At 39.3% G+C, this 23346-nt stretch overlaps 2 protein-coding genes across 2 annotated transcripts in view; both read left to right on the top strand.

Annotated features, from left to right (window-relative positions):
• strada (STE20 related adaptor alpha) overlaps positions 1-23346 on the top strand; it is a 273305-nt gene that overhangs the window by 58722 nt on the left and 191237 nt on the right. The gene's annotated exons all lie outside the window — the stretch shown is intronic.
• Positions 3419-6040, top strand: ndufa4a (NDUFA4 mitochondrial complex associated a). The gene is made up of 4 exons (XM_022195481.2): positions 3419-3583; positions 4943-5031; positions 5253-5313; positions 5758-6040. The coding sequence occupies exons 1-4, from the start codon at positions 3542-3544 to the stop codon at positions 5812-5814; spliced, it is 249 nt and encodes an 82-aa protein (XP_022051173.1). The 5' UTR covers positions 3419-3541; the 3' UTR covers positions 5815-6040.

Below are 23346 nucleotides of genomic sequence, written 5' to 3'. Positions count from 1 at the left end.
TTAAATGGCTGTGAAATAATAATGAAGCCTTATTGTTCAAGTTGGTGTAAATAATAATCCTTCAAGTGGAAATCATTACCACCAGCTGCTTATGAATTTGTTTGCCAGCTTACTGTTCGCCCACTCAACATTGTCATTAATAATATTAGAGTAATGTGAGGATTATATAGTTCTTTTACGATAAAAACACATGCTTGTGTGGCGGCATTAAATAATGGCATTTAAATGCATTTTGGTTGTCGGAATGCACCTGAGAACACTGGATTTATAGGGGAATCAAAATATGAAGCACCTCTAAATAGAATAGAATGTGCTTTATTGTCAGTATACAGTGTACAAGGAGATTGGAGAAAGAAACATTTAAATCAACATTTCCAAAAGAAACAGGGAAAGAAACTTTTGTAAAATGTGGAATATTGATAGTATTTTTTTATAAAGATCAAACTTAAAATAAGTTCAAATAAATACAATCATAATAGTAATATATAAATTAGTTAAAAAATATAAATAAAAATGGAAATAATAAAAACAGATTTAAATTTATATAGTTTATTGACAGAAGAGTGTTGAGAATCAAACAACTAAAGCACCTGCAACAAAAACAAGCAGAAATTGAGCTGTACAGTCTAAAACAGTGTATTAAATATAGAAATTAGGGGGAAAATATTAATAAATACGACTGAAAAAAGTGAATAATATTGCTAAACAATTTAAATAATATGACAGTGTTTTCCACAGTGTTTCTCAAGTGATTAGATGTTTTTTAAAAATAGATAAATAGAACTGCAGACAATCATAGAATGAACTTCAACAACAAAAAATAGATGTTTTGTGATTGGGAAGCTGAAGAAATCTGGTTTTGCAAATATGAAATTTTCCGAGAAGGCACAACAGTTTAATAGGTGATTGCTGTTGTTAGTGTGTAAATTCAAAAAATATGAACAGATCCTTAAATCAGATTATTAAAACCACGGAGTGATGAAAGCTAGAAATTTTTCTCTTGAAAAGGAATGCAGTCATTCGTATTGGAAAGGCTGCAACAGCACCTCCTGCTGCCATGTTGCAACACAGTTTACCTGGTTACGCTGATAACACAAGCAATAAACTCCTTTTTATCTCCATCATTTTACCAACACTAATGATTTAAACTGGTGAGTTATGTATGGAATAAATTTATTCCATAAACCTACAAATCTTTACATGTCTGCACAGCTCTCAAGTTATCTGAAGAGTTAAAAGAATATAAAATGTGACTCGCCCATGACCCATATTAATATCACAATGAATGCAGGCTCTAGACCAGTAGTTCGCTCACTGTGAGTCTCGTTCACGATTATTTTACAGCTGTAATCGTAAATAAAATTGTACCTTTTGACAACAATAAGAACCACTCAGCCACACCAGGGCTGCAACTTTCAGCTGCCAGCTGAGGTGAGATTGGTATTTTTTTCAACCTTCATTATAACTCAGAGTACACTGAAATATGGAGGTGTAATTTACAATGTAGGCAAGTGAGAAAATAAAACATGAAGAAGAAGAAAAAACATTAATTTGATCATTCCACAATTAAAAACAAATGAATCAACTTAGACAAGCGTCGCTGGAAGCAAAGTATGGATTTTCCAAGCTCAGTAAAACAACACCAGCTGTGTAATCCAATAATTTAAGCATCTGTGGTCAGGATCCACTTTTAAACACAGTAATAAGACAATGGAAAGGGGTGAGAAAAAAAAGAACATTAATTCCATTCTAAATAGATAACTGGCACTCTGGGAGCGAGGGAGGAAGAGTTTATCATGTAGGTTAACAATGCTCATTCTAACCTATAATAGTATTTACAATGGGGGACAGACTCTTTAATTAGTCCAGGAGAATAAATGCAGGCCAAAAAAATAATACCCAGCCTACACATGCTGACATAAACGTTCATGTTTAGCCTTATGAGAACTTATTTAGCAACAGCCAGTCACAGGGATGCTGGGATGCTGATTCATGTCATTTGCACAGAGGATCGATCTCAATTTGGAAATTTATATGTAGTTATGGAAAGCCTTCATACTGTCTTGTAACATTTCCTGCCTGTTGACTTCCAGCATTTGCTTTTCAAAATGTGTTTCAATCATTTAAAAATAGTTTCATCCTCCTATTAAAAATAATGTTATGTACCAAAATACCCCGTCAAATTCCTCCTATGTGAAAGCCTAGTTGGCAATAAAACTGATTCTGAGTGCACACAATAATGGTAGTGTTCTAAATATCCTTCTGTAATACTGAAACTGAAAGATTTCTTGAATAATAATAAAAAAAATGACATGACAGAAAAATGATTTTATTTTAGTAAAAGGATCAGACTGTCACAGTCTTGCATGCTTTTTGATTTATTCCTATTTTTGTATTTTGTATAAAATACAATACACTGAATTTAACAAAAAATTAAATATATTTTTTTAATTAAATAAAGATTCAGGGCTATTGTGTTGGATCCCAGGCCTAACATTACCACTGCTTTAAAAACAAAAACAAAAACAAAAACAAAAAACACATTTCGACTGAAACATTCAGTACTAAATGATATCTATCCTTCTAACCATTTCTTACACACAAGATTTAATGTGGAAAATAATACATGTGGATTTTGTGAAGGAGACATTGAAACTGTTGAACATGTTTTCTTTGAGTGTGATTGTACTTTGGAATTCTGGATAGCTTTTCGAAACTGGATGTCAACCAAACAAATCTCCTTGCAACAACTGAACTGGATGTCAATTAAGGTCGGAGTACAGCTAAAAGAAAAAAACTTGGACTTCTTGGTGAACAATTTAATTATACTTGGTAAATATTATATTCACAGATGCAAGTTTCTCAAGGTCAAACCCCACATCAACGGATGGAAGAATGAACTGTATTTATACAAGAAATCCTTATTTCTCATGTCGAATAATAATGCCCTAAGACTTTACTCACTACTTGAACTTTACTCACTCCACGAGTAAAATCCCTCACTGGTTTATGTTTTTTTGTTTGTTTGTTTGTTTGTTTGTTTTATTCCTTTCTTTAAAGCTGTTTCAACACCTTTTATAGGTAATTTGTAGAATATGCCTAAAATGTTTGTATTGACGCTTTCAATAATAAAAAAAAAAAAGAAACGTTCAGTATTTCTGTTGTGTTCAATGACGTATACGTCATTGGTTGTGTTGATTTTGGGTTGGAACCAGCGATTTTTAAGCCTCTTTAATTTTGCCAGAATAAAATGTCACTCGGAATTGACGGCTAAATTGTAAATGCGGAACAAAAATAAAACAAAATCATTTATTATGTATTTATTACAAGTACTAAAAAATAATTCTCCCATATAACGCACACAATCAACAATAATGTTGTCTTTTTGGCCGCTGTCTGTCAGGCGTTATGTGCAGCATCCTATGTGGGTCTCCTCGGCCTTTTCTTCCGCAGATAAAATCGCGCACCGTTTTGGCAAGACTTCTCGTAATTCATTTATTTCTGTACAAATTCACATAAGGCGGCTCATACAACCGTCAAAATGCTCACCACCATCCGCAAACAACTCAGACACCACCCAGCTGTGAGTAGACTTCCCTTATGTCATGTAAAAATCGATTTTTGATGCCTTTTTGTGAATCTGGAGCATCTGTGATTTTTTAGGCTAACTTAGCTTAGCTGATCTGGTTAGCAGTGCTAGCTTTAGCATCCTGACTTTGACCGCGCTGACTTTGAGAGTTTGAGATAAACAGCAGGAGATGCTTCACTTCGTTCCTGCGCATAGTTGATGATTAAAGTCTATTTTCCATCGACGTACACAGTAAGACTTTTGGTAGTTGATGCTGTGGACCCAAATAAGGTCACGATTCCACACACCCCAGAGAAAGTGTTGGCTGTGCTGTAAATAGCAGCTGCTAGTTAGCAAGCGAGTTAACTGGCTAGGTGGTGTTAGCAAGTAGTATATCTTAAAATGTACTAAACAGCACTGTATTTCTACAAAGTTACATATAGCTTGAGTAAATTAACACAGTCGAGAAGTGCTTATTGAAAAAACTACGATAAATATACTAGAAAACCCGTGTAAACAAGCCAGTTTCAAAACAAGACTGGAATTTGGGGTCAGACAGTGTGAGGCAACTTTGAACTCATATTCTAGACATTTCTTTGCTTCTCTCTCAATTTAACTCGTGTCAGTATAAAGTCACCTCTATGCAAACAGCACAACCATGGCTATGAGTAGAAAGTATTCAAAACGTCCTCTGTGCACCATGACAGTTTGTTATAATTGTTATAAATCCTTTAAAATTTTGACTGTTGTTGAAAAACTTGCAGCCTTATTGCTTCTCTGCATGCTGTTTATGAGCCATTTTCCCTGTGTTCTATTGACTAAATATGCGAAATTTTACAGTCGCTTTCTCTGGTCTTCTCTCTTGTGCTTTGTGTAAACATAAGTTCTAGTTCACACCTTGAAAAAACTTGAATTTCTGACACGTGACACTTGGCTGCAGCTGACACACACACATGGCTACTTTGGCTCTGCTGATGAGTGAAGAATTTAATTTTTTTACAGCATCTGCTCAATGCAAACTTTATATACTGCAATTTTTAGTTTGAAATGTAAAGAATAAGATGATTTCATTGAGATGTCACAATTTTTAGCTGGTTCCTTTTCCTAAAGAAGCTGCACGTCACACATGATTTGTTCAAGAGCAGTCAGAAAGCTAAAAATGGGAGGATTTCTTCAGTGTTTACAGTTTTTGACTCTGAAAAAATATTTCTTTAAAGAAAATAAACTCGGCAGTGGGTTTTGGTGTTCACAGGCGTGCATCTGAATTTACAAAGCTGTCATGCTCTCCTTACTTGTGCAGGACTGTTTTAAGTACACTCGCGCTGTTGCCTTTAAGGTTGATGAAGATTTCTTATTTCATTCTGTCACTTGCAGCTCATCCCCCTCTTCATCTTCATCGGTGGGGGAGCAGCCATGTCCATGGCATACCTCGCTCGTCTGGGCTTGAGAAACCCTGATGTGTGGTAAGGACTCTGTCTATGACATGACATTTACTCTACACTTTTGACCCTTTCCAAAATGGGGGGAAAAAAAGTTTCCAAGTACATTTGCAAATGAGATAAAAGTTTTAAGGAAGTTGCCAAGTTTTCAGTTCACCTGTTGTGTTAAAAATAAATGTGGGTGTCAAGTTACAGCCTCTCTTGAGTTCTTGTTTCATAACGTGTGCCTTCTGTTATTTGTGCAGCTGGGATCGCAAGAACAACCCAGAGCCCTGGAACAAACTTGGCCCCACTGATCAGTACAAGGTGTGCCTCAATCGCATCTCAATAAATCCTAATAATTACGTTGTGTTACACTGAAGTTGTCACTGACAGAGTGGAGACGGTTTTATTCAGGGATCACAGTTTGGGTCTTTGCCAGAGGTGTTGCTGATCCTTGGATAAACCCTTTAGTTGGATTAATCAATTGATATAATCTGGTTAATGCCGACCTGTGCTGACAAATCTAATGAAGTAATTAACTACTTTGACTTGGTCAAAATTATTATGAGTTTGCAAAAGACAGGAAGAAGTTGTTTTAATTAAAGTACTGGTAAACATGTATAAAAGGATAATTTGAGGATTAAGTCTAATCATGCCATAATATATAAAATATCAACTGTGAGCGACCCAGACTCTGTTTTAGCAGTTATGTTCATGTGAAATGTCTGTTTGGGGTTGAGCTGAGATTTGACTGTTTTATTTTCTCAGTTTTACACCGTGAACATGGACTACAGCAAGCTGAAGAAGGATCGTCCTGATTTCTAAATATCAATCTGCTGGACCAAAATGCACAAAGATCGGCTTATCCGCACAAACAGCCAACTTGTGAACTTGTTCGAGGAAATCTGAGGGATGCAGAAGCAAAATCCGCACAGTGGTTCATATTTAAGTTTCCTCATTGCATCCATTTGGTTTTGGAACCCTTATTTGTCATTGTCAATGGTTGTCAATAAAGTCAAGGAGTCTTTTCTCCTCCATACAGAGAAAAGAAGCTGCTTTGTTTGTTGTGTTTTTTTCTAAAAATTCATTTTCATTTACTGTTCTCCAGAGCACATTTCGCTTTCCAGACCACCCTCTGCTGTGTTTACGCCTTAGTCATGCTCTTCTGTTGCTATATCTGCTTCGCTTTCACCTCATTTCACCTTTGTATTGCTTCAACTCAGCTGCTTGTGAATTATGTGCCACACTTGTCTTGGCTGCGGTCCAGAGCCTTATCACTATGGTAGGCAGCTGACCTCGACCTTGCACATTTGAGCAGCTCCCTCTAGTGGCTGTTTAAAAAATGTGGTGAGTAAACTTCATCTTTAGTTAAGTGGAAGGACTGAGTCAGTGTCTAAACTGCCAGAAGATGCTGCAGTGAAGCTAAGAGTGAAATTACTTTCTTAAACTTTACTGTTTGAAGCAATTACACGTTCATATGTTAATGCACCGAGCAGAGGAGACATGGTGGGATGTTCGGAGGTGTTTCTCCTTATAGAATGCCATCACTCTCCGCCAGATGAGTTTGTAAATGTCAACAGGTCGCGCTGTTCATCTGCAGCTTGGAGAAACGCGCCAAGGATGAGCAGCCAGCGCAGAGCAGAAAATGTCAAGGAGACCTTCATATTTGAATAGAAGCCCACGTCTAAGTCTTCACTCAGCCTCTCCTTGGCTGGAGTGTTCCACGCACACAGTTTTTCACCTTGGGGGATGGAAATTAACTCCAGGCACAGCATGTAACACAGTTTCATTCTGGAGCCGAATTGTTTCAGCTTGTTCACCCTGTCGACTCGGAGCACTCAGTCCCTGCCGCCCACAATTACAACAATCAGCTCAAATAGGTTTCTTGGAAATGGAAATATAGCAAAAAAATGCCTTTTATTTCACTGGTTGAAGTAACCTGTGATTTTCAGCTTAATGGAAGCAAAGTGAAAACAAGTGGCATGCTGCGTGTGTGGACAGCAAACAGCAGTAGCTGAGTGGTCAGAGAGGTGAAAAAACAAATTAAGAAATCACTCTGAGATCAAGAAAACAAGCTGTCATGGATGTGTAAGGAGATAATGGCTTTCTGTCTTTGCACCAACCAACCATTAAACAAGCAAAATGATTCTGTCTTGAGATGTCAAAAGGGAGCTGAGCTTCAGTTTGCAGCCATTAAAACAGTAATAACTGCACAGTTCAACTCAAGGAAACCTTAAAGATCATGACTGTGAAAATACTTCAGATTACCAAAGCAGGTTTTGTTTCTAAATCTAAAAATGTTTCCACTTTTTGCATCAGTGATTTTGTAAGTTAACTTTGTTACTTCTGAAGAATAAATGCATTCAGCTAAAGAAATTTTGTTGTCATGAATTCTTCAATCAGTGAGAGTTTAGAGCGAGTGCGAGCTTTGGAAAAAGAGACTTTACACCTCTAGTAAAGTCTCAGAAACTTGGAGAATCAATGCCAAGTAGCCCAACACCTTAAAAAGACCATTTATCTTGGTTTTACCTTGAATTTTACTCCCGTCTGTACAACTTCTACAATGTTCCCCAATTTAGCGTAGCGAGTTAGCACAAAAACAAAGTACTGCTGAGGCTCTAGAGAAGGTTTAGCATGTTTTAGTCATAAACCCAATGAAGGTACAAGAGGAAATGTCAAAAGAATCGTTAGGCAGTTCATCCTGGAGGAAAAAGAAGTATTTACTAAATTACATGACAAAAAAATCTGATTATCACCAAAAAATACCAAATGTAATGGCAATTTTTCACCAATCTTGATATAATATGAAGCACACTTTACAGCATTTTAAGCATCACAAAAGCGCACATAAAAACACTTTTACAGTAGATTTAAAACAAAAAAAATTAAAGTAAAAAAAAAAAACTCACAAGTTGAATGTGAATGAAGTAATACAGCTCAATCTGCAATGCCAAACCCAAATTAATTTAAACCTCAGCCACATTTTGGAGTTGTAGTGAAGTTTGTTTTTTTTGACTAATAGGTGTTTTCCGGCTGTAAATGACAAACAACAAAAGGCCTTATGTCACGCTTCCCTCCAGTTTTTCAAATACCTTTTGTGAGATCATGTGACTATTATACTAATCATGCAATTTCTTTAACATGCAGTTTTTAACAACCAACTTAGAGGACAAAAAAATAGTATTTGGATGGAATAAACCTTTAAAAATGTCTATTTGCAGGGAATAAACCACAAGCACTTGGACACAAAGTATTATTTGTGTTGACTGAATATTTATAACCACAATTTCATAGCTAGAAAGTCCAATGTGGTTGGAACAAATAAACCTTTAAAAACACAATTCCATCCACTGGTGGTGCTGTTGTGAAAACAGGTACAGTCCTGAACCTGCAGCTTCCTGTGTAGAAGTTCTCTCTCATGAAGAAACGCCCTCATCCGCCTCTTTAGAGATGATGACCCAAGATTAGCTGTAATGTAGCCCAGCGAAAATTGATTCTCGTACACACGTTAATTGCTTTGTTTCTGGACACAGCGGTGTGATCTGTTATTACCAGCCGAGTGGCTCTTCCTAATCATCAAAACAGAGAGTCAACACCGAGGGGTCAGCGCTTGACAGACAGCTGAGGGGTGAAGAGTTCAAATGGCTTCGTGGCGGCGAAATCTCTGAGGAAAGCGGCCGGAAAAAAAAGCTGCAGAGCCGAGCTGACCTGCATCTTTACCCTCTTCCTCCCGACCCCTGACCTCGCTGTTGAATCCAGTTCCTTTCAGCCACGCTGCAGAGGTAACATTGAAAAAATAATGAGGGAAAATAATGTGAGGCGAGGCGCAGGCCGATTGCTGCTGCTGCAAATTGTCTGCGAAAGGTCGTGCCAAAGGTCAGGCGGTCCAGAAACACGGGGGAGTGTGGAGAATCGTGCACCATTCACACCAACAAAATGCTCACTGAAGAGCCCCCACGCTGCTTGTGTGAGTTTCAAAACGTGCGCATGAGAAGGAATGATTAATGAATGTGCCAGTTATGATTTTCTCCTCTGTATGCTGAACACTAAATGCACATAAAGCTTATGCAACGCTGACCGGGTGTACAGCAGTCTGTCGGCAACACCTCCTGTGTTCTCTCTTCAAGTGCTTTTATCTTGAGATTTCATTTTATCTCAGCCATCAGGAGAGTTCAACCATGAAGATTATGCAGAAATGCTGATGACATTTAGCTCACTGAAATTACAGCTTTTTTTTTTTTTATCTTTCATGAAACCGGCACTGCCAAGAAGATAATCTTCAGCTTGTTTCTGTTTGTTTGCCACTTCTTTTTCGCAATGCACAATCAACCAGAACATTAAAACCTGTTGAATATTGTCTTTTCCTGGACTCCAGAGACGTCTCAAGGTGTTCTGTAGCTTCAGGTACCAAACCAGACGGTATGGTTGACCCTTTCCAAGGGTCAACCTTGAACTTGAACGATGGTTCAAGTTCTGGAAGTTGCAATATGAGGTCTTCATGGATTTAGTATCTTGAACTCTTTGTCATGTTCCCTAAACCATTTCTTAACAGTTTTTGCAGGATATCAGGGAGAATTATCCTGAAAAAAGAGGCCATCATGAAGTATAAATGCTGAAAAGGAATAGACAAAATGTGCGACAAAGTTTAGTTACATGTCAAAGTGCTGTGTAGAATGGTCTGACTGCACCTCAATATGATTTGAGGAGAAAAAAACACACTCTGGCTTGTTTGTATTTCTTTAGTCTGACTCATTGGATGTAGATTTAATAGATTTGAGATTTGATATATCCCATCCATTGACAGGCGCTATTATAACTGAATCATCAGTGTTCTTTACTTCATCCATCAGTGGGTCTAATGTTGTGGCTGATCAGTGTATATTACTGTTAAATGTTGTTGCTTTTGCTGTACACACAAAAAGTCATTTTTGATCAGCGTCACTGTAAAGGTGTTCAAATGAATTCAGCTTGAATTTTTACACATTTCGTTTAATTTCCCTTTTCTGAAATCTATTTATTCATACATTTTATTCTGAACATTGCAGTCCGAATTGCAAAAATTGTCAGAACAAATTTTCTGCAGCGTTTAATGACAGGACCCAACTTCAACAACATTTAATATCTACAGTCTCCCGACATGTCACATTGATTCATCCCTCATATGTAGATTCTCAGTTATTCACGTCTTGATATTCACACAAGACCTTCACTGGAAGGTAACTGAACTTTTGATTCCCGGTTCTTGAAGATGTTTCACAATGAATCTTCAGTTCTGAGAAGACAAACCTTTTGGATGAGAGGTGAAACATCTTTAAGAACAAAAAAGACAAGGTTAGATTCCTTTTGTTTGCATTTATAAAGAGACACATTAACCCTCGTGTTGTCATGTGGATCAAAATTGATCCGTTTTAAAGTTTGAAAATGGGGAGAAAAAAATGTTTTCAGAGTGAAAACTTCCACATTTTCAACATTTTTGGGAAATCTTTGAACATTTTTTGGTAGAAAAAAAGAAATGTTAAAAATGTTTTTTTTTTTTTTTTAAAAAATCCACTAAAATCCAGTGAAATTTGTTGGATTTTGGTTGATTATTTTGTGTGAATGTTCTTAAAGGGGAACTTCGGTTTTTTTCAACCTCAGGTCTGTTTTCATTTGTCATTTCATACATGTGAGTGATGGAGAAATGAATTTTCGACATAGCTCCAGTATTTAGCCAGGCAGGCAACTTAGCAGCTCAGCTAGCAGCTCAGCTAGCGAAAAGTATGGGGCAACTAACGTGCTTTTTTTGCCCCACACTGACCGGCTCGGATAGTCTCAACGAGTGTCCCACAACATACGAGAGATGAGAAGTGAACGAAAACCTCCACATTACTTGGCGATCGCTATTTGTTGTGGTCTGTATCCAAAGCTCAGGACGCTAGAACGCAAATCTCGTTCTGAAATCGCACGATTTCAGAGCGAGATTTGCTTTCTAGAAGTTTATTAGAAGTTTTACTGATGTATGTGTAATCACTTTCAGTGTTTTTAGGATTCTTTTGGAAGATTTTTACTCATTTTTAAAAAATATTTACAAGAACTTTCTTGCCAAATTTGGGGGATTCTTTAAAAAAAAAAGCTTTTAAAGGAAACTTTTAATGAATTATTGGAATTTTCTTCCAGAAAGCAAATTTTTAGAAATTTGGGGAATTTTTTTGCTGAATTTTTGCTGAGGAAACAAAATTTTTTGGTGTCCGTAAATGAGGACGACAGCAGGGTTAAAACGCTTGTGCCCTGACTGAAAATTCACATAAAAAATTTTCTGTACTCACCTGTGGCTGCACATAAAGCGCCACTGAACTGCAGAATCACTGTGTTGCCATACAAACTGTGTGACTCCTCTTGTCACTAAACGCTCCCCTCAACTCCTGTTTTTACTGTCTGTAAACATAAGATTTGCAGATAATAAAGGCTCAACAAATAAAAACACCCTCCTCAGTGTATTATTTTACACTCCGAATGATGGGGAGCAGAAGCAAACCGATATTTCAGACCGCAGAGAAGAAAAACACAGTGATGGATTTCATCCACTTTTATCTCTGTGTCAATATTGCCTCTGTAGTGCTTTAGTTACTCCTCAATTACCTCTCTATTTTCGCTCAGTCAGATTCAGACACACACACTCGCAGATGCATTACTAAAGGAATAAACCGCTTTCCCTCCCTGCTGTGAGCTGTGTTGAGTAATGAGCAAAAGCCTTTCTCCCTCTGATTCTCACAGAGAGAGTGCTCCTCATTTTTAGCCATTTGGTGCTCAACTCTTAGCTGCTCTCCATTCGTTCTTGCTGTGTTTCACCCCTGCTTTGTTTTCCTTCCTCCCTCTTTCAAGAGTTCTTCAGCTTCACTTTCATAAAGCCCACACAGGGACGCACACACTCAGACACACAGCCAGCAGACGGGGGAGTTTGCCGAGGAAGTTTTATTCCGACAAAATCACATTGATCCTTGAGCCTGCTCACTGAGGATGACAAAGTGCCATTTGCAGCAGATGCACAAAAAGGTCAGGGTTGTCGATGTATTTTTGCATGAGGGATTGAGTGAGGACGCTGCAATTTAACAGCCATTTCAAAAGGAATACCATAGGAATTAATCATCTCCGATATCTCAGGGACGGAGAGGCGGCGCGAACATGCTTTATGTGGTGTTTCAGAGCATGCATCACTCACTTTGGAGCCAATTCAGCGCTGGACTGACTAGATGGTTACAGACTGTCTCATAAATACAAGGTCTCCGGTTTGATCCCTGAAACACCCAATGAGTCTCGTCCTTGAATAAGACCCCTCGGGATAGACTGTCAGCTGAATGTCGGCGGTGAAATAGGAAATGCAAGTTAAAGTGTGATTAATGTCGGATAATTCTATCAGGATGGAAACACATGAAGAATGGCAGCGAAAACCAGCAGACGCACTACATCCAAGTTCCAATTATCCTTGGCACCTGTGTTTACATGAAGTTTATTTCATTCTGCATCCATGGTAGGAAAGCAGGTAAAAACTTAAATAGTCAGCAGTGGGTAAAAAACTTTCAAGTTTCAAGTACTTGGACAGAAAGTCGTATTTTTGGGTGGAATAAACCTTTCAACCTTGAAGTAGCTGGAGAGAAGGTAATATAAATCTTTAAAATAATGAGTGTTTGGACACAAAGTTATATTTTGAGTGGAATAAACTCAATAAAACCACAACTTGTTCATAGCCAGTACTAGTTGGGTAGTCTGAACCTTTAAAACTACAACTTGTTTCTTAGAAAGTACTATTTAGTTGGAATAAATCTTTAAAACTATGTGTATTTGGACAGAAAGTAGTATATTGGGTGGAATAAACCACAAAACACTGAAGTATTTGGGCAGAAAGTAAAATTAATGGTTGAAATAAACCAGTGAAACCTGAAGTATCTGGACAGAAAGTAGTATTTTGGGTGGGGTGAACCCAATAAAAGCACAACTCATTCGATAGAAAGTACAATTTAGTTGGAATAAACATTCAAAACTTAGAGTACTTGAACAGAATGCAGTATTTTCAGTGGAGTAAACCTTTAACAACACATGTCAGTATTATGATAATCCATTTCAGTCGGCGGGCAATTTTGAGGACTAAGGTTTTAAAACACGAAGTACTTGGACAGAAAGTAGTATTTTGAGTGGAAAAAACTTTTAGAATTTCAGGCATTTAGACAAAGTCGTGTTTTGGGTGGAAAAAAACAATAAAACCCCAATTAGTAAGCTAATCAGTTGGAATAAACTTTGAAACTTGAAGTATTTGGACAGAAAGTAGCATTTTGAGTGAAATTGATCTTTGAAATTTCAAGTATTTTAACAGAAAACAGGATCTTGAGTCGAATGAATCTTTAAAACTATAAGTATTTGGACAGAAAGTAGTGTTTTGGGTGGAATAAACTTAAAACCACGACTTGTTTCTTAGAAAGTACCATTTGGGCAGACGAAACCTTTCAATCAACAAGTCGTACACTTTAGCGATCATCCATTTCAGCAGGTGGCGCTGTTACGAAAACAAATGTGAAACACAAGTTAAAGTATGATTAATGCGGGATTATTCCATCAAGAATGAAACATGAAGAATTGTAGAAAAAAGTAGCAGACACACCACATTCAAGTTTCAATTATCCTTGGGATCTATGTTTTGATTAAATCTGTTTGTTTTTTTTCTTTTTACATCCATGGTAAGAAAGCAGGGGGAAATTTCCATAGTAAGCAGTTTGTAATTTTGGGTGGAATAAACTTTAAAAACAAAGTATCTGGTCAGAAACTGACATCTTGGTAGGAATAAACCCAATAAAAATACAACTTGTTAGAAAGACAGAACCTTTAAAATGACAACAATGTACTATTTGATTGGATTAAACCTTTTCAGTCTGAAGTATTTGGGGGAAAAAAGTAGCATTTTAAGAGAAGCATACCTTTTAAAGTTAAGTATTTAGACAGAAAGTAGTATTTTGGGAGGGAAAAAACCCAATAAAACCACAACTTGCTAGACAGACAGTACTATTAGGGTGGAAGAAACCTTTAAATCCTTAAGTTGTGTCATTTAGTGATCATCCATTTCAGCAGGTGGCGCTGTCTTAAAAGCGAGTATTAAACACAAGTTAAAGTGTGATTAATGTGGGATTATTCCATCAGGATGGAAACATGAAGAATGGCAGCGAAAACTAGCAGACGCACCACATCCAAGTTCCCATCATCCTTGGCATCTGTGTTTTGATGAAATCTGTTTTTTTTTTTTCTTTTTGCATCCATGGTAGGAAAGCAGGTCAAAATTTAAATAGCTGAAAATAGAACATCTGGCTGGGCCTTGTCAGTCAGCAGTGCGTAATGAAATATGGAAATTGGGGCGCTCTTCAAAGCGATGCAGGCCTCTCGGTGCCGTCCTGGGTCTCCAGCAGGCCCCTCAGCAGCCCCGGCGGAGCCCCACCCCTCTGAAAGGCGTGCTACATTTCCAGGTGCTGCCGCTGTGGCCCAGTCCGCCATCGGTGCCAGCTCGTTAGCGCTCACAGCCTGGTGGAGCTGGCAGCTGGCATCATTAAACTTCAAACCGGCTTTCGACCCGGGGTGCCGCCGCGGGGAGAGACCGCCCGCTCATCCGCCTGCCAACAGCTGATTAGAGCCACGCTGACACCAGCAACCACACTCCATCCACACACCGTCCAACCTGCAGTTTACCCACACACCACCAGCTACGCCGCTAACTACCCAGAGTTTACCCACACACCACCAGCTACACCACAACTACCCAAACCAGACACGAGCCCCGAGCACACAGGAGCACCAGAAGCATCAGGAAAATCAATGTGCTTCGTGTGTGTTTCAAACCCAGATTTCATCAGCGTTTAGCGAAGAGAAGAGTCCGACTCTCACAGCCTTGATGCAGAAATTGACTTTTAATGAAAGACTTGATGTTTTAATAGCATATTAGAGTCTGCATTAAAAATTAATTCCTTTATGCAGCACTGGTGAGCACTCTATTACTCTAGTTAAGATTAGAAAAATGTTGTCTGTCAGCAGCCTAAAAAGTAACAATTTAACATATTAAGACACTTTTTTTTTGCATTTTTGCCAAAAGTTAGATTAGAAGTTTGATTAGCTAAACATGAAGACTGGAGACAGGTGGAAACAACTAACCTGGCTCTCCACAAAGGTAAAGAAATCCAATAAGTTGCTCCTTTAAAGCTCAATAATGAGTATTTTACCATGAGAACGCGTCAAAACATGAGTGAAATAAGCAGTCTGTATAACTGAGATTCAGGTTTCGTACTTCACAAATGAAAGGAATCAATCCAGTCATATCTAAGGTGGAACTTTCTGTATCATTACTATTCTTCAGAATCATTTTCTGGTCTGGTTTTTTGGTTCATGCAGTATTACTACTTGCCATTGTGTAGTTTGACAGTGCTTACAGAGTTGTAGGTGAGCTGGTGTGCTTGAGTTGCAACAAATAGTAGATCAGTGAGTAAAGAGAGATTAAAGGACTTCATAGATTTGCACATTGTAGAGGAAGCAATCAGAGCTATTGCAAAGCAGAAAGGGATTTTTTCATGAAAAAAAACTTCTAAAGACGTAATTTTGATGCATAAAGATGAGATTTTCTGATGACTGAAGGGGACTTTAACTTTTTAAACCTCATTTGTATTGTCAGCAGCTAAATGCCACATAAAACTACTTTTGAAGCAGCCCTCTTCAACTTCACAGTGATGACAAAACTCACCAAGAAGTACTCTCTCCTTGTCGCTCTGAAATTACAAAAAAAGTGCAATTTTTCTGTTCTTTCACAAAGCTCAGTGGTTCCAAAGCAGAGGTTGGTTTCTAGAAATCATATAAAAGTCAATCCATTCATTCAAAATAATATTTGAAACTGAAATAGTCTATTGAAATCATTTAATCAGATTGTTAGAGTGGATGTTATGTACACTGGTACTAATACGTTGGGTGTTGTTGGCTTAGCTAACTCGTTTCTACCTGTAGCTCTGTGTTAAATATCACACAATATGAAAGTGTATCTATGGATATGTTTGGAAACACATTGAACCTTTTGTTTCCTGAAAACTGTCTGATCTAAAAACAGCTGGTCTAAAATTGCTGGACTTTCACCTTACTTTTGTCTCTGCCTTCTGACGAGGCGCTTTGTTTGCAGTTACGCTCTTATTTTGAAAAATATCCTTTTCTTCATGTCATTCATTGGTTTACTTCCACCTGGTTTGTTTCCTTCTTTTCTGCTCCACCCTCATCGCTTTCACCTGAGTCTGATTTGGTCAGTCAGCCTCTTTATAGTCTTGTCTTTCCGTGCTTTAGCTGCCAGTTCATCTGTCCAAGTTCTCTTCATGTTCTTCTTCTGCTTCTGGTGACTGAAGTTTCTTATCTGAACCTTTTGTTGTTTCTTGTTTCAGCCCACTACACATGCTTTTTGTTGCAATTTGGATTTTTGATCAAACTTTTTAAATTAACTTCTGGACAAGTTACTTTTTTTTTCTGTTTTTACTGTAGTAAATGATGGACATTTCAGTTTGTTGTCGAACAGATTTGAAATTGGAAAACAAAGTGAGTAAGAAAGCTGTTTGATTTAGACAAACAAACCGTGTTTTGCTCTTTGTCTTGGTTTTGGGTTGATTTTGGTGCTGGAATGTGGAAAGTCCTCCTCAAATCCCTTCACACAATTTTAAAATAATGTTGATTGTGTGTGTATCCATTGATGTGACTGGTTGCATGCCAGACTTGTACATTGTGCTTCAGACAATGAAGCTAACAGTTGGCGTCAGATAAACCGTGCATGTTTGATGGAGGCTTTTCCACCAGTTTCTGGTATACAAGTTAACGTTTTGTTTTTGAAAACCTGCACCACATGTCTGCATTCGGGCCTCTACCAACACCACATAACAGATCAGTATGGAGGTTTTCAGAGCTGATACTGATTTTTAAGAGGATTGATAATCAGTATTAGGAACTGAAGATTTTGGGGTCAAAGTCTAATCTAATTGGAAGCTTTCCTGAAATACTTTTAATCATTTGTATTTTATATCTTTTCATTATTGAGTCTTGATTTTTGATTGGCTACATAAGAGGGACATTTCTCAAGATCACAATGTGGTGACTGTAAATTAGAGATGGGCGGATGGAGCCAAATACCGATACCAGCGTTGGTATTGATATTGAATGATACCAGTGTAATGATATCGATACTTTGGTTTCAGTTTCTGTCCCTGTATGTCTGAATTCAAATGATTAAAAAGTGATTAAAAGATTATATTCGACATTACAAAAGCATCTCTGTGCAAAAAAAATGAATGTAAAAATGCATCCTAAAATAGCATTTCCTATTTCAGTGGCAGACATATTTCACAAATATTCACCGAAGTGTCAAAAATGAACACCGTTTAAGGAGGTCATCCACACTGTGATTTCATTGGCACTCCAGATTCTTCCTACCCAGGAATTCGTCTGATTCTTAGACCCTGTCAGCATTTATAGCCCCATCTTTATTCCAGATCTGGACCATATACAGCACCTAACCTTTGTTCTAACCTACTGAAAAAGTTAGTCTGGAGTATCGGTATCGGCGATACTGGCCTTGTATTTACTCGGTATTGGATCGATACCAAAACTTGCATTATCGTACACCACTACTGTAGACAGAGTTTTAGCTTTATCAGAGTTGAGCCAGCACCTTTTTTTTAACTGAGCAGAAATTGTTTTTAAAAGAAGTCGATGCCATAATTGAAAAAATAATTGCTCTACCAGGCTGATGATCATTCGACCTCTACTCTTGACCCCTCTGTCCTTCACTAGTGCATCATTGTTTTCTTTTTCTGACTAACACTCATCAGGACAGTTGTCCAAAACATTTGTACCATTATTAAAGCTTCCAAACCTACTTTGGCCAACCTCACGTTGGGGACAAACTGGAGCAATAGACTGAGAAGATTTTCTTGTTTATCCACCGTGACTTCACATCTCTCACCAAACGCTGCCCTCAGAGGAAACATGATCCCTGAATATCCTCCTGGTATGATTTCTTTTTTACAAATATTGCCTCCAAATAGATTGTTGGCTAGCTTGTGCTCATTCTTTGCGTTCCAGTCAAATGATGAAAAAAGATTTAATTTGCACTCAATCAGGCTCAGCTATGTGGCGAAGCTCCCAAACCCCAGCGACGCACATGAACACCAGTCCCACTGGAGACACAAACCGTTATCGTCCTTTTGTTTCCTTGCGTCTTTTTTTCCCCCTTCCCCACCACTGGGCACAAGCAGAGACTTGGTAATTTCCACTGTGATTGAGTCATGAATGATAATGGCTTGATTATTTGGCGAAAATTGGTCTCTTTAGATTCATTTCATGTTCTGTGGTAATTGAGAAGCTTTTTCGGTCTCGATAATACCAAACGGTTCATCCGACAGCTTTTACGCATCCCTCAGTCTTCATGTTTTCACAGCTGAATTCTTTGGGCTGCTGGAAAACTCATTTCATTTTGTGTGTGGTTGGAAAATCTCCAGGTAATTTCCATTAAATCAATGTATTACCATACCACAAGGCTTTAACAGGAACCTGAAAGCCGGCGCGAGAACTTCAGAGGCTAAACCCTCCTGTGAGCAAAAGCCGACCTCCTTGATCCCCAGCGGTTCATCAAAGAGTTGTGGAGGAACCTTGGCTCTCTCTTTAGGGTTCAGGTGGTTTTTCTAATCGTCTGTCACCCTTTAGTAGGCCACTGTTACAGCAACACACCACATCCAAGGAGTCTGTTATTTAAATATCGATATCTATCCGTCTCTGTCGCTGAGAGGAAGCCTTTTGCTGCAGCCATAACTTTCCTGCCAAGCAGCAGAGAATCCATTAATGTGCTCTAAAGGTTCCTGTGGGACCAGCAGGAGCTGCTCGCAGGAGAAACAGCCCGGTTATGCTGATTTTTTTTTTTTTTGAGCCGTAATTCTGCTCTGCTGGTAATGAACACAGACATCCACAAATATCAAGGCTGGTTCTGGAGGAAATTGTTAATCCAGAGAAAGATAATAGAGAGCAGATATGAGGCCTGAAGGAGCTTGGATGAGGGGAGCAGCTTGAATTTTGTCCTTTCTCGTCTGTTTGGAGGAGCTTCTTTTAACAAGTGTGTGTGTGCGTCTTACAAACAAATGAGCAGGAGGTTAATAAGAGGTTCAGCTGAACAACTGGGAGAGAGAGTGGCTCAGTCTTTAAAGAATCCCTAATGATCTCTGTGTGCTGCTTTTGGGACCTCATGCATTGATTTATCACAAAACCGGCGACATAAAGGTCACCAGCCGCCCACGTGATGGACTCCAGGACGATGCTCTGACCCCCACCTAACATCACAATCCTCTCCTTATCATTCTGTCCACATGCATCATCCGAAGCACTCCTCTGGGAAAAATACAATTGCACATCAATATGTACAACACATCCAATTTGGCGCCTCTCCCTCCCTGCTCTATCTCGAAGTGAGGAATGAGCCGCTTACACGAAGCCTGCCGTCTTGATAATTTCAAAGCTGGCATCGCTGGGAGACCTTGAGAGGGCATGTTTTGTCTGAAGAAAGAAACGCCTCTGCTCAGGGAAGCAGTTCAAAGCAAATGTGCAGTTGCCACTCGCGTCCACGGGGAGGCAGCAGAGCGTTTGTAGGAGGAGGGAGGCGACGGGGCGACCCCTGTCTGTAAGCGGTTGACCCCCGTGGAGGTGTCGGGGCCTCCGTGTTCCCCCCGGCGTGGGCCACTTCCGGCCGGGTTCTGGAGGAGCGTCGCCAGGATCAGAGCGGAACCTTCGGACTCCATCTGTCGCTTTCTCCACGGCAGAGGAGAGGGAGACGGGGGAGAGCCAGAGACAGGTGGGTCCACCCCCCACCAGCTGGCACCTCAACCAGCATCTGTCCACAGCCAAGGCGACTTTCCTGCCTCCTCATCATCGCCGCTCAGAGCCTCCTATTTCTCTCCTCATTTTCATACTCTGAGAGCTTAAATCTTGCTGCCCTTCCACACTATCCTGATCCAAAACTTCACCCTGCTGCCTGCATCTTGTCTGAAGTTCAATAGTGAATCAATGACAGCATGTGAAGTGAGCAGAAGGATGTGGGGTGGGGCAGCAAACTTTAGGAGTAAATTAAGCAATGAGTAAACCTACTTAATATAAATTGCTGCTTCAGACACTTTTGCACTCTGAAGAATAACATTCTGTGAAAATGAATCACTTCAGATCAAATTGGGCTGCATGTGGCTCCTGAACTAAAAATGAGTTTGACACCCCTACCCTAGACTGTGCCCTTCTATGAAGTTCCTCTCTCTATCTGTACTCATCTCTCTGCTCTTTGTTGCAGCTGGAGCACACCAGCTCACCTCCAGCTATACTCAAACACTGTAAAGCTACTCTTTGCAAAACAATAGGAATCTGTACACAATTGATTATGAATCCATGTTATCAAGATGCTGTATTTCAACTTTGACATTTTCAGCCACAGTGACTACTTATTGAAGACGTATATCTTAAAGCATTTCAAAAAACGCCACATGTACAAACTTGATTTTAACCGGAGGGAGTCTTTATAATGTATGTATGTGGTGTGAAATCATCTCTGACTAAAGCTGTGAGCCTTTTGACACATTAACAGGTGAGGCTGGAGTCACACCAGACTATATTTGCCCTTTGAATGGCATGAGACACACTGTGAAGCCTTTTTTCCTGTGACATACTGTGAATACTGCGATGGGGAAGTGAAGTGCAATGATTTGCAGCCTCCGCTCTCCCTCCCCTGCTCTGCTCCATCTCTGGTGGACGAGACTAATTTAGTTTAAAACTGATACAAGGATGGGGGATAAAAATGTTAAGCAAGACAATCCAGCAAGTCTGATTAGGGCTGTATGTAGCCAATTAGGCCTACTGGCTCCCATCTGAAGTGGAGTGAACGGCAACTACAGGCACATTAGCCTACTGGAGAGCTTTCCGTCTGTCCTGTAACATAATTATACCCGTGCTGTAACATTTAATCAGATTCGTGTAAGATTTAACGTTCTTTTAAAGTGCAGACGAGCAATAAAACCGAAAGGGCAAAATGCGGCTTGTAGATCTATGATTTCAGCCCCCATCATAACAGAAGAAGTGTTTGCTGGGTGCAGTTTGGTGTCTAAAATGAATCATCGGCCTGAAATTTAAAAATAATGTTGATGCAGCCGCCGGTTTATGAGCTGATGTGCACGTATGAAGCAACTGAGGGGCAGCGGAGATGGAACAAATGCGTTTTTGTTCCCTTTCAGAGCCATAAACGGAGCAACAGTAATGATTTATATTAGCTGTAAAGGTCCAAAGAGAAACAGCAAATTAACTGAACTGAACACAACTCATTTTTAAGCAGGATTTCCTGTGCTGGTTGAAATGTTGCTCATTATTGCTGTGGTCAAACACGTTTTCATCCTAAATACTTGTGGTTGCTTTTGTTTGTGGTCTTTCTTTGCTGTCCCATGAGTTTTATTTCCTTCATTTAACAACTCCTGTAATCTCTGAATAAGTTTTTAAAGGAAGCAGCAGTTGGCGGCTTCCAAAACAACATGCAAATGAGCTCCTATATATTGCCTCCGTGTGAAAGGCAACTTGGTCCCAAATTAAAAAATAATCGTCAAAATGTGCTTAAATTTCTTATCTGAAGTCGGCGTATAAACAGCTCGCTTGTGCAAATGTAAATTCATCACCAGAAACATCGGCGGTCACGTAAAGAGGCGGATGAGTGTTGGGTACAAAAATAATATTCCCTCTGATTTGTTTTTGTGTGCACATTAGCTCCAGTGCCGTGCATTGTTTGTGTCTGCTGCCTGCTGGGTTTAATCTGAGCTCTCTGTGGACCCCAGTGTCCATCTATTCACAATGATTAGCTTTAATAGATGTGCAGTTGGCTTCTGTTTGATGACCCGGCTTGTTTGTTGACAAGCCTGGATCCGTTCTTTTATGAAATGCATTAAGCTGCAATAAGGACGCTTTGCTACCATGACGGCTGAAAGCCTGCATGGAACGACCACAAGCTGCACATTAATATGCAGCTCTCACATGAAGGGTCTATATTCGGCTTTATCATTGCTTGTTAGAAAAGCTTGTTGTCGCAGGTTGGAGTAGTGAGACTGTAAACCAGATTTACCGTTCCATAATGAAAATATATATTTTGTGTAGAAACATGCGCGGCACTCTGATTGTGATCATTAATACAAAGCACATTACTGGATGGAAATGAACGTCTTCCAAAGTGTTTGATTTCTGCCTTTGAAAACCCTCTGATAATGTTCACTGCAGTAATAAATGATATATGACTGGCTCCGGCATTCTGAAGTCGGTGGAAGTTAAATGAGGTGGAAATATGTATTTCAAGGTGTGATAACACACCTCTATGAGCACATGGTGCTATTATAGATGCTCTGGAGCATCTGATTCCTGCAGCAGGTAACGGCATGTACAGAGAGAGCCAATTATGTGCAGAGAAAATAGGTTGAATATTAGAGTTCCAAACCCAAGAGCATTTCAGACGTGACGGATGTGTACTGGCTTAATGCCACTGACAATAAGCTGCTGTTTCCAACAATGTTAAATGTATAAACCTGAGGAAATGTGAAGCCTGTGCGCAGAAGACGGTAAAAATTTGTGCTGGATAAGAGAATACAGTGCAGTACAGGACTTTAATGCACAGTGTGGATGCACGAAAATTTAATTACGCTTTTAATATAATCTATTTATCTGTATTTCTGACCCGAAGCTGACTTAATCTGTGACTCAAAAGCTGACAGATTTCGGCTCTTTGCTTGGTTTATGTTTCCTAAATAGATGTTTAATGGCATACTACACTAAAAGTCTGCAATGATAATGTCAGCAGAATCTCACCCATTAAAAACAGCCTCTCACTTCGTTGTCACTGCTGCTGTGCTCTGCCATATTTGCACTGTAGTGGAGGAGACAGATGTCCCAAATCTCCCCTTTCACACTTTTATAAGAGGTCTAATCCCATTGCTGGTTATTGCCTTCATTTGTCTCCGGTATTATCATTACCGGAGGAGATTGGCAGTCCTCGAGATGTGTTTGGCGGGCACCCCCCCTCCTTACTTGAAATGTGCGAATGAGGCACTGCATGGTACCTATCTTCTGATCATCTGTTATCTCCGACTGAACATATTGGATTATTGATTCGGAGGGGAATGTGTTTTGTAGGCATTCACAGATACCACGTTTGTCTGTGGCGGCTTTACATGCTCATTGTGGCCCAACTTTGACCCAACAAAATGCACAATTGAAATAATTTCCAAATCTCTTTTTATGCTCCAGAGAATTCCAGAGTAGGGAGCTGTC

The sequence above is a fragment of the Acanthochromis polyacanthus genome, chromosome 21 (genome assembly GCF_021347895.1).
Source record: "Acanthochromis polyacanthus isolate Apoly-LR-REF ecotype Palm Island chromosome 21, KAUST_Apoly_ChrSc, whole genome shotgun sequence".
NCBI classification, from domain to species: domain Eukaryota; kingdom Metazoa; phylum Chordata; class Actinopteri; family Pomacentridae; genus Acanthochromis; species Acanthochromis polyacanthus.
The sequence above is the reverse complement of the archived record's forward strand: the minus strand, read 5'-3'. Positions and strand labels throughout refer to the sequence as shown.

Coding starts and splice junctions, on each gene's coding strand:
- ndufa4a (XM_022195481.2), top strand. CDS start 3,542: ATGCTCACCACCATCCGCAAACAACTCAGACACCACCCAGCT. Junction 3,584..4,942: donor AACTCAGACACCACCCAGCT/GTGAGTAGACTT, acceptor TGTCACTTGCAG/CTCATCCCCCTCTTCATCTT. Junction 5,314..5,757: donor GCCCCACTGATCAGTACAAG/GTGTGCCTCAAT, acceptor TTATTTTCTCAG/TTTTACACCGTGAACATGGA.